This window comes from Lytechinus pictus, chromosome 7 (genome assembly GCF_037042905.1).
Source record: "Lytechinus pictus isolate F3 Inbred chromosome 7, Lp3.0, whole genome shotgun sequence".
Lineage (NCBI taxonomy): Eukaryota > Metazoa > Echinodermata > Echinoidea > Temnopleuroida > Toxopneustidae > Lytechinus > Lytechinus pictus.
Window position 1 is genome coordinate 41,331,224 of NC_087251.1, and position 12,311 is coordinate 41,343,534.

At 35.2% G+C, this 12,311-nt stretch overlaps 1 protein-coding gene across 1 annotated transcript in view; it reads left to right on the forward strand.

The window, feature by feature from the left end:
* LOC129264412 (probable methyltransferase TARBP1) overlaps nt 1-12,311 on the forward strand; it is a 59,907-nt gene that overhangs the window by 36,682 nt on the left and 10,914 nt on the right. Inside the window, exons 13-18 of the mRNA XM_064102697.1 lie at nt 2,913-3,099; nt 3,817-4,049; nt 4,975-5,157; nt 6,992-7,197; nt 10,212-10,289; nt 11,995-12,118. Coding sequence (XP_063958767.1) covers nt 2,913-3,099; nt 3,817-4,049; nt 4,975-5,157; nt 6,992-7,197; nt 10,212-10,289; nt 11,995-12,118 — 1,011 coding nt within the window. The remainder of the gene's footprint in view (nt 1-2,912; nt 3,100-3,816; nt 4,050-4,974; nt 5,158-6,991; nt 7,198-10,211; nt 10,290-11,994; nt 12,119-12,311) is intronic.

Below are 12,311 nucleotides of genomic sequence, written 5' to 3' on the forward strand. Positions count from 1 at the left end.
ATCCGAAAATCGGATTTCCGCCGAATGATTGATCTAACGCAACTGCTAATACGTTGTATTTACGTACGGGCCAACACTCTGTCTGGTTAATATTCATCAACTCGTATCAAACAAATACGATAAATTCGGCTTTGAAAAGACCTGGAAAGCTCTTCATTGTCCCCTGAAGTACTAATTCTGGGTGATATTCAACATTTATTGATAGTTTCACATGATTTATACTAGAGAGATGTCCTACTGCTTTTGGAATTCTTTAAAAAAGTCGGCACTGTAGCATTCAGTTTAGCAGGAATGGGAAGATTTCTTCCCCGGTTCTGGCGGCCTAGATGTCTGCTCTATAGTGCTGTCACTGCTGGGGATGATTGAGTGTGCATGCAGTGTGATTGAGGCTGAGCTGTGTACATCGTAAAGTGATCTACGATGGGACTTTTGTGGAATGATCTCAACTTCTAGATCTATTTGAATTTTAGATTAGATTGATTTATGAATAATTTTTTTATATTTGTGGAATGTTACATATGTACTTCCATTTTATGACACTTTAATTTTAAATGGTACTGTTTGGCAAAAACAATGTTACTTGGGAAGAGAAGTCTGAATTGATGTGAACTTTTTTTTTATTTCTCTTAGTCTACAATTTGGTAGTTTGTCAGGAAACTCAACACAAAACAATGCATTATTTTAAAAGTGGAAAGGTAGCCCCAGAAAAACGGAGCCCTAAAAATGTTCACCAGAACTGATTTTGGTGCCCCTGAAAGAATTTTTTCTCGACAGATCTTTACTCTGATAAGGAAGTGCCGGAGTAGGTTGCACTACAAAATTAAAGTCCTACTTGTCTTTTTGAAAAATTTGCCTTGGTGCCCTTTTGACTAGAATAAAAGTGGCCTTCATGCCCTTAAGCATGGCGTTGATGCCCCTTGAAATTTTGGGGCATCCAAGGCCACTTTGCCGGTTACCCCAAGCTGAAAGTGCCCTTTTAAAAATGGCCTTTCCCCTCTCAATTCTTAATTCGAGCCCTGCTACTGACTTAATTTAAGTTGGTAGATTTTGTCAAAACAGGCCCAAGACTAAGGGTCCAATTTGTAACACTAGGTTACTTAGCCCAGACTAGGCCTAGAGATTATTATTTTTTATTGTTCACTGCATACATACTTTTTGCATTGGATATTTGTCGCGTGTGGTTTTAAGGTTCGTTTTAACATATTCCTTTTTTTTGTTGGAAATTCCTTTTTTTGGCCAGAATGATTCCCTTTTTTGCTTGCACAAGGTTGGCAGCTCTGGGTATGCAGTATTTATGCTATAAAACTTATTTTTAGTTTGGTTAACTCCCTCAAAATGTCACTATTCCAACTCAGGAATACAAGCAAATTCAGTTCCAAATCGAAGTCAACGCAGTCTTGTCATCAGCTATGATTTGAAATTTTACTCAAGGCTTGTAGCAAAGCAGAATTTTGATTTTAGTATTCCTGATAATACTTTCAATAAGATGATCTTACTTGTTTGAATTTTCAATATCAAATATGTTTTTTTTTAAATGGATTGTTTAGTCTGCGGCCAGCTTTAGGGATGAAGGAGTTTAGATAAATAGAAGGAAGTTATCAACTCTTTCATTTTTATGTTTCTTAGGGCTAAGATTTTTCTCCCTCCAAAATTGTGATTGTGTAATGAAACTTCGTTTTAAAAAAAAAGAAGAAAGACTTAAAGGGGTACTCCAGGCTGAAAATAATATGATTTGAACAGATTAAGAAAAATCAGACAAACAAATCACAAAGTTACGGCATTTAAAATATTTGCATTATTTCGATGAAACAGTTCAAGGCGTATCTGCATGAATATTTAATGAGCAAATTGATGATGATATGTCCCCTCTTATTCTTTAGTATTTTATTATATGAAATTAGGTTAATTCAAATTTTTTCCTTCAAGAACCAACAAATTTGAATGACAACTGATTTTAGTGCATTAGATATTTATTGTTGCAACTTATTTCATGACAAGGAAGACATATCATTCACACATGTATAAAAAATGAAACAATTATGATTTCATGTAATGACATAAGAAAAAGTAAAGTGGTGATGTGACATCATTAGCCCACCTAATGTATATTCATGACAACGTGCTTATAACTGTTTTCACAATATATTGCTAAACTTAAAAATTCAATAACTGCTATTTGTTTAAGATTTTTATGCAATTTTTACACTCTATTTATCTATTGACACTATTTATTTACATATAAATATTTTCAGCCTGTTGTACCCCTTTAATGAAATTGAGTTTGGTTAAATATGAGTTTTGAAGAACAAAAGAAAGATTTTGTGTTATCGTATCACATATCCCATATAGAAATTCGAACATTGCTTTTTGAGAAGATTAAAGTGTCTTGTAACTACCTTTGTAACTTAAATTATTGTAGTTTTGATTATCCTTTGTTGCACTTGGGATAGAATTCAGCAGTTCTTGCAGGTTCTCATGGTAATCCATGATTCCATAACATGATCGGAGAGGGAGGATTTGTGTTACACAAAAACAGTTAGTAGACCAAAAGATATTGCTTTTGACTATGATCGCTATTTCATGCATTATACATCATGCAATTTAATTGGTCTTTTTTCATAGGGGTATCACTTAAATTGAGATTTTATACCTAATCTACAAGATTTCCCTTCCTCATGAATTACCCATAATCCATTTGTCACTCTGCGCAGAATCATGCGCATGCATACTGCCGCCCAATTATGACATCAATTCTGAGTTTTGTTTTTTTTCTCTTTCTCTCATTCTTTTTTATTCCTTCTTGTCTATCCCCCACGTCTGTCTCTCTCCCTCTCTCACCCTCTCTATCTCTCTCTCTTCTTCTCTTTCGCTCTCTCACCACTCCCTTTTACTCTTTATTCTCTCCCATTTAGCACTTAGTAAAAGAAATGCATCGGAGTTACACAATGACATCAATCTTGACGTGGATCTTATCATCAGATGTTTTGAGTCCTGTCGCAATGCTGCCCTCTATAGCCAGTATGGTGACATCACTTCTAAGTATAGAAGCATCAACCTCGGCCAGATTAAAAGAACTTGCTAGTCTGGATGATAAGAGAGGTGAATGATCAGTGGGATTCTTTTTATTAAAACCAAAAAAAGTGGCATTAATAAATCAAAAGCTTTCACACCACAATTTTCACTGCTTGCCAGCTGAGTATTTTGCTTTAAATTATAGAAATTCAATCAATATATCAATGAATAATAGGTTTATTGAGCTTTTAACAGGCCTGAATTATCAAGCTGAATTACCACTTTTCACTTTAGATGCTTCTTGAAAGCAGCAAAATGAGAAAGATAGAATGTTCAAATCAAACTGAAAGGAAAGTAATTCATTTGTATTGCATTTGTATGGAGTGTTGTGGCCCAGTGGATTAGTCTTCTAACTTCGAAACAGGGTTGTGGGTTCGAATCCCAGCCATGGCGTAATTTCCTTCAGCAAGAAATGTATCCACATTGTGCTGCACTCAACCCAGGTGAGGTGAATGGGTACCCGGCAGGATTAATTCCTCGAATGCATGAGCGCTGAAAGGCAGCTCGAGCTAAAGCCAAGGTAATTATAATAACAATGCACCTCGGAATAGAATATTTCTAGATAGATGGCGTTACATAAGTGCCTACGATCATTATTTGCATAAGTAATTTATGAATAGGTTTTCAATGACCCATGCTTTAAGGAACTTTCTAATTAAAAAAAGGTATTACTATTCAAATGGGTTTAGACTCTAAACATTTTGAGGAATCGTCCAGAAAGAAATTTCTTTTTTTTTCTTGTAGGATTTGATGGCGCTAACAGAGGTCGCTTGCAGTCAGATGTTATCAGGAGTAAATGGGAAGCCTTCTTAGCTATTATCCAGCAGCAAGACAGATATAGGGACAACAGATTAAACCAAGGAGATGACACTGTTTGTTGGGATTCGGTGTTATCAGCTTGTCTATCTGATATGAGTCTGGTTGTCACACTGCACAGCTTGCCATTGTTACGATGTGCTGCCTTGCTCATCGATAAGGTACTTCAAGGTGTATTATTATGCGTCATTGTTTTATTAAAGCGGTACTCCAGTCTGAAGAAAATATGCAGAGCTGCCAAGTAGTCCGTATTTAGTACTGAAAAATGAGAAGAATACAGATGGTCTCATGCTAAATACTGATTTCTAAAGTTTCAGTTTTTATGTGTTGTCCTATGGTATTTCTTTGAAAATACTTATTTCCTCACCAAAAATACTCATATTTAGCTTTAAAAATACTGAAATATTCTTGTTCAGGTTGGCAGCTCTGAATATGTTTTGAACAGGTAAAGAAAAATCAGACAACCACAACACTGAATATTTGATCAAAATCAGACAAGGAATAACGATAACGAAAACACGACAGACTTGCATTATTTCTGTGATACAGTTCTATGCATGTCTGCATGAATATTCAAGGCAAATTGATGATGTCATATCTCTACTTGTTCTTTTGTATTTTATAACATGAAATCATGTTTATTCAAATTTTGTCCTCCTATATATGAATTGGATTGAAAACTGATTTCATGTATAAGATATTCATTGCTGCAACTTATTTTATATTAAACAGAGGACATATACACACATGTATGAAAATATGCAATAATTATGATTTCATGTAATAATATAAGAAAAAGGGAAAATGGGGATGTGACATCATCAGCCCAATTAATGAATATGCATATGGATGTGCATATAATTGTTTTGAAAGAATATTGCTCTAATTTAAAGTTTAATAACTTCACTATTTTTGATAATATACATTATTAATTTATTATTAGCAAAGGTCTAAAATTGAGAAATTTCCACAATTTGTTTGAATCAAATATGAAAACCATTGAAAGTAGGGCACAATTTGATTGAAATAAAAATGTGAATGAAATTGAGATGAATAAATTCTCGTCTTGTTTATTTGTGTGTAAAGCTAGGTGATGAGAACATTCCATTGTGTTTGGAGGGTATGTCAGCATCGTGGTGTGCTTTGAAAGATGGTTGGAGATCTAATCTAAACTTCTGGGGTCTCTTTGAAGCATTCATTGCTGTGGTGTACCAGCCCGTATTATTACAGCATGGAGAAGGTACTGAGGTCTATGAAGTTATTCGAAAGGTAATATTTCCCCCTTTTTTTATATGTTGAATAATACCATTGCAATGAATGAATTTAGTGTTAGTTCAGAACATCAATCATGCTAAAAAAAAATTTGGGGGGGGGGGGGATCGTGAAGAGCCCGGTAGTATAAAGCTTTGCAATTGATTATGAGGTTGATTTTTATGATTGATCGTAAACTATGAATGCAAGCAATCAAAGCCTGGCAATCAATCACTAGACTTTATGTTACAGGGTGCAGAGGATGACCTGTGGATCATTATTATTCAGTTTACCGGGTTTTTTTCCAGTGCTCTTGCATCTTTATCAACTCTGATTGAATTCCTGTCGGCATCATGAATATTCCTGTCATTTCCTCAAATTGCTCAGACTTATGTGTTTTTTATTTTGGCGTTGCAATCACTTGCAAATGTAGAATTGAAGTAGTATGAGAATGTTAGGCAAAGTCCAAATTTTGTTTTAGTGTTTTTACCCCAGTTTAGTTGAAATTTTTCAGAAATGAAACATCTGACATCGAAAGTTGGAAAAGTTTTATATTGATTGTAGCACTGACAAATGTATATTTAAGGAATGTTGAGCTGTACTTGAGGTACATGTCCTTTTCATCTACAAACAATTCGTCTACTAAACATTTGGTCTAATTTTCACCTGGTGTAATTTCTAATTTACCATTTTGTCTAATTTGTAGTATCCCCTTGGTCTTACATCACTTAGTCTATAAAAAGATTAACTGTTATAAACAAAATGTAAAATATTTAGTAGACAAAGAAAACATTTGAACATTTTTTAGACTAATTAGAGTTAGACCAAGTAACGATTGTACCACAAAGTGGAACTTAAGCCATTTGAACATTAGACTAATTAGAGTTAGACCAAGTAACGATTGTACCACAAAGTGGAACGTAAGCCATTTGAACATTAGACTAATTAGAGTTAGACCAAGTAACGATTGTACCACAAAGTGGAACGTTAGCCATTTGAACATTAGACTAATTAGAGTTAGACCAAGTAACGATTGGACCACAAAGTGGAACTTTAGCCATTTGAACATTAGACTAATTAGAGTTAGACCAAGTAACGATTGTACCACAAAGTGGAACGTAAGCCATTTGAACATTAGACTAATTAGAGTTAGACCAAATAACGATTGGACCACAAAGTGGAACTTAAGCCATTTGAACATTAGACTAATTAGAGTTAGACCAAGTAACGATTGTACCACAAAGTGGAACGTAAGCCATTTGAACATTAGACTAATTAGAGTTAGACCAAGTAACGATTGGACCACAAAGTGGAACTTAAGCCATTTGAACATTAGACTAATTAGAGTTAGACCAAGTAACGATTGTACCACAAAGTGGAACGTAAACCATTTGAACATTAGACTAATTAGAGTTAGACCAAGTAACGATTGGACCACAAAGTGGAACTTAAGCCATTTGAACATTAGACTAATTAGAGTTAGACCAAGTAACGATTGTACCACAAAGAGTAACATAAGCAATTTGAACATTAGACTAATAAGAATTAGACCAAGTAACGATTGGACCACAAAGTGGAACTTAAACCATTTGAACATTAGAGTAATTAGAGTTAGACCAAGTAACGATTGGACCACAAAGTGGAACTTAAACCATTTGAACTTTAGACTAATTATAATTAGACCAAGTAACGATTGTACCACACAGTAAATAGAACGAGTTAATCATAGTCCAAGTTGATTAAGTCATTATGTTGTTAGATGATCTCAGAATTAGACCATCCGTTTGAAGATCGATGGGATGCAAGACTTTATTGGTGATATTGGTTTCATATTATCATCTTTTCTCACCAGTACACAGAAGAGATCATATCTCAGGGAGAGAGTAGATATGGAATGATGAATACCTTGATGTCTCATCTAGACAATGTCTTATCTCATCACTTCTTTCTCAAACCCATTGAAAAGCATCGCTGTGATGCTATGAGGGTCATCAGAAATCTAACAGGGATCCTACAAGAGGCTGCCCTCTATGGTCCAACTCTTACCAGATCAGCCAGGTAAAACATAGATATTTGGTGGGAAAAAGATTATTATAAATTATTGTGAGTAAATTTGGTCTCAAAAGATGCGCAAGACTTGAAAGTAAAAAGTCAGCGAGCGGCGCGGTCAACAAATTTTGCTCATTAGCGTAGCGGGGAAATTTGTCAAGGGGGGGGGGGCCAAATTGACCCCCCCCAGTTTATAATAAGGGTTAAATACTACTAAATACTTCCTTTGAATTGTACTTGAGCACTGTGGTCCAGTGGATTAGTCTCCAGATTTTTATTTTAGTAGGTCATGGGTTCAAATCCTACTCATGGCGTAATTTCCTTCAGCCGAACATGATCCAGATTGTGCGTCACTCAACCCAGGTAAAGTAAGTGGGTACCTGGCAGGAATTTATTCCTTGAAATGCTGTAAAAGTACATTGAATTTTTGTCTATGTTTTACCAACATTATGTCAATTTATAGCTAATTTAGTCGGCCTACTGATTATTAGTATAACGGACTATCACCGATTATTTTCAAAATTTCTTTTTAATTCACACAGTGTACTATAAACTGTACATGTATCTCTTTTAAAATGGAATGTTTGGAAGGTCCTTGTAATTCAACATTGTTGCAATGGTATATTTCTTCAAGAAAAAAAAATCATTTTTGACAGATTATCTGAATAATATACATCGAGTTAGAAGTAAATTCAAAAGTTTATACATAATAGTATTTGCAGGGAAATTATTTTTTTGAATACTATTTACTTTAAAAATCTATTTTTTTTGTTGCGCAGAAGCAACAATAATAAAAGAAATGTTGTAAGCGGAAAGATAATCTAAAGGTTTGATAATTGTTTGATTTTTTTTAATCCATTACCAACCCAGATTAGGGTGGTATTATTGTTATTATCTTATTTGAACAGACGCCCTTCAACAGTGGCACTCACAGAGTGTATGATGTGTTCAAAGCGAAAAAAACAATACAACATGCAATAAAAACAACATAAAAGGGCAGTATAAAACTATTAGATTATTTATATATTAAATTAAATTATATGTATATTAAAATAAACATTTATGGTATTAGCAAATACAATGAGACACATGCCCCAAGTACACTCCACATTTCAAGGATCCTAAACAAACCCGTATAGACAGCATATAGCGGTCAGCCAAATGTCATATTCATTTTCGAAACCATAGGAGCACTTTTTAGATCCCAAAGGTCAAAGGATTCAAACTCGGAAGCCCCAAAACTCCATATTTAAATCCACAAGATCTAAATCCGAATCCAGCATCTGCCCGGCTACCACACACAGCTGGCCCAGGTCCATTTCAGATCCCAGTGCCAAGAGTACATATAACATCTTTTTTATACCAGGCTGACTTTAAAACAGATTTACAATAAAAATCAAAGATTTCTGAAAAAAGGACAACATCACAATTTTCATCGATGTGGGCAAACACAATGCACCACTCTAGTCTGCTGTGCAAACCCTTCACTCGAGTCAAGGGTCTGAATGTGCAACCCACTCATGCCTTGTGTACTGAAGGCTCTCTCTCGCTCAGGTATTGCTGTATCGCTGTATTGGAACAGCAAGTTTTGTATGTGCTAGTCTTTGCGTGGAGACACACTTGTTGATCAAAGTTCCAATCAGGGTCTGTGCCTCTCTGTATTTTTCTCCATGCTCCAACAAAAGATGCGATCTGGAGGAATGTGATGCATGGAAACTGAATGGATGACATCCCACCTAGTACGTGAGGTGGGTGCCTCCCGAGTACCTTGGTGGGGAATATTGAAATGATCTTGGTTCTTCTTTTAAATTTCATGTTTCAAGCTTATTTTATTGATTGTATATCCAAACATAAAGGATTACAATCAAAGGAAATTAAACATTTTTACAAATGATAAAAAAAATATATACATTGAGTTCTTTCGCATAAGAGTAGTGCTCGGTTCACCACCTTATTTTTGCTGATTACTTGATCTTTGATAAAAAGACATCAAATGCTTTCCTCAGGGTTGTGGTCTCATTGATTTCATCATGGCTTTGGGCTTCTCTGCGTTTATGCTTCAGGTAGACTACTTTGACTGTGTGATGGCAGGACTTGTGGAAATGAGCGTCTTTAGCGAACAAATCCTTACCCTGCAACTTCCAAAGTATGCTCTCATTTCCCGTTTCCAATGTACGAGACTTGATCTTCTGCCATAAAGGCTTCATAGCATGCACCATGGGAATCCCAAAAGACAGCAAATGCAATGCACCTCTTTGTCTTTCTTAAAACCTTTTCCTCCACATTGCCATAAAAATTCCAATTTGATTTACCTGCAATAGATGATAGTCTTGGGACCAGATGAGGTTTTCTCTTGTAGTGCTTGTAGCACAGTTTCCATATTCTCTTAATATGACGTTGACAGGGTATTCTGTACCTCGGTACCTGCCAATAGTCTACAGCACTCTTTTAGTAACAAGGGAAAGTCTTTCGAAGATGATGATATAGTCAAACTGAACCTTTGACATTCCACCTATGTAGGTGCTTCCCGGGTACCTAAGTGGGCAGAGTTGAAACATTCTTGGTTCGTCATGAAACTTTGTTAACACCCTCCATGGTACCCTTGATTTTTTTCCTCCAAATCAAAGCCACACGGCACTCTGGAATCCTCATGTAAATTTCCTCTATGCGATAGGATGTACCAGACAGATCATCCACTTATCCCTGATTCTTTGAAGTTGATCAAACTTCTTATTCTCCTTGTGTTCTAACTCTAAACATGCAACATTTCAGTTGCTTTGTTGGCGATGTTGCCTCATAGCAAGTGCCACTCTTTCACTTTGACCTAGGCATGATGTACAACCGATATCTTACATGACCGATGCTCAACACCGGTCATTAAACATAAGACAACATTTTCCATTAAACTATGTTATTGGAACATGGAAGGCCACATTTGCTAATCAAATCTCTCAGGACCACACTCAAGTGGGTCGACTTACACTTATTACCAATATGTCTATTCTTTCTCTTCCTGTCTACAGGCTTTTAGAAGATGTAACGGCTTACTTCATCAGACATGAGGAACTTGAAGCATTAAGACCAATACTACAAAGCAACAGGTATATTTTTCTCGAGTTCAATGATTATCAAAGTGTTTGGTATCCTCGTCATTTTCCTATCTTTTTCTAATCTTTAGTTAGGCTGATACTCACTTAGTCTTGTTCTTGTGCCAAATTGGTCTAATTTCAACTTTGTCTACTTGTTAATTTTCATTCTGTAATATTAAATTTGGTTCATAAACCCCTCATTTTACAATATAGACTAAGTGGTGTTGGATCAAGTGGATATTAGATGAAATTGATTTAGCCTAACTGAAAATTAGAAAATGATGGGGAATGAACTTGATGACGAGGAGACCGAACAGTTCTTCTTTTGGTCCAACACCACTTAGTTTATATTGTAAAATGAGGGGTTTATGAAGCAAATTTTAATTTTACAGAATGAAAATTAACAAGTAGACAAAGTTGAAATTAGACCAATTTGGCACAAGAATAAGACTAAGTGAGTATTAGTGTGGTGTAGACAATATTATATAAATAGTGTACAATCTATTGTACAATGTACTGGATTATATGTACAACATAAAGTCCAGTAATATTGTGTGATAGAACATTCACTATTTATTGTAGTAAATTGTACAACGCCTACTTAGCTAGTACGTGAGCAAGTGGGAGGCTGAATGTCAAACATTCGTACCGTTGCACACGTACCATCCAAAATGTACCATCCAAAATGTACCTTGCACGGGTCAGGAAAAGGTGACGTCACTATAAAAATTAACATCCAACGCATTGCATGTGCTTAGTAAATGCAGACGCGCAGGGCTTACTGGCTACATGCGCATTGCCATTAATCGATATTCTCCCCATTCATTAAACACAGGTTTTACCCTAAAAAATCAAGTTATATTGTACATATGTACAATATAACTTTTTTGAAGGGAGGTCATGTGGTACCAATCTAGCCAATCACAGCTCCTATTTTACTACCATTATTTACTGTATGTTATTAGACTATCAGAATATTAGACGAATTACTTGTAGACAAAGAAGATGTAAACTAGAAAATCTCTTTGGGTGGAGAGCTGAAGGGGAATTAATCTGTGTGTTTGTGAATGGTGTACAATAGTAGTGGATTGATATGAAACTATTCTTGTCAGTGATTTTCACTGACACCTGTTATGAGCTACTGGAAATCTCGACATCTGATTGGCAGAAATTAAATTAGTCAGTGAATGTAACTGACAAAACTCTTTATGAAACACGTCCCTGATGCTTCAAGATGGCTAATGGATAGATCTCAAAGAAGCAGGGCCTACTAGTCAGTAGGGAAATCAGAACGGATGCCTGTCATAGCAGCACATCAGGAAGCAGGGTTCCATTTCATAATAGTTATTGATGGCAATTTTAAAATTGATGATATTAGCTCTTGCAGTTCTGTAGTTTGATTGGCCAAAGTGAAATTTGTTAATAATGTGTTATTTAATGATAGATTTGATGAAATGGGACAGTGACCTTTTATCACCAAGATCTACAAATATTTTATTTTGGGTTTAAATTCATAAAAAGATATTGAATTGTAATGAAATGATTGTGGTTTATTTATTCATTTGTTTTTAGTTTAATGTAATAGCAAATCTAACATCAAATCACATTTAAAACAAAACATTGTGTAGCTTATATTTACTCTGGTGTTAGGTCTTGTCTTTTTGAAAAGCGCTCAAATTAATATGATATAAAGCATTCTCTGTGTATTTATTCATAGCAATGCGGTCAACATCCGTCTGCCCCGGGTCATTGTGATAAGTATCTTAATGAAAATAGGAACCAGCAACTTTCCAGGGAAAGAAGATTTCTTTGAAGATTTTATCAACATACTACTAGACAAGGTAAAATAGTCTGATTGTTTTTCCAATGTTATGATTTCATTTTTCTTCTAAAACTGTTTATATCAACGCGTGAAGTGAAGTATGGTTTTGTGATGGGGTGTCCATATTTCATGCACATTTCAAAAATAGTTTCAGTTGATATTCCATCACAATTCTTCATACGTTAAAAATATCAGTTGAAATCATTACTACC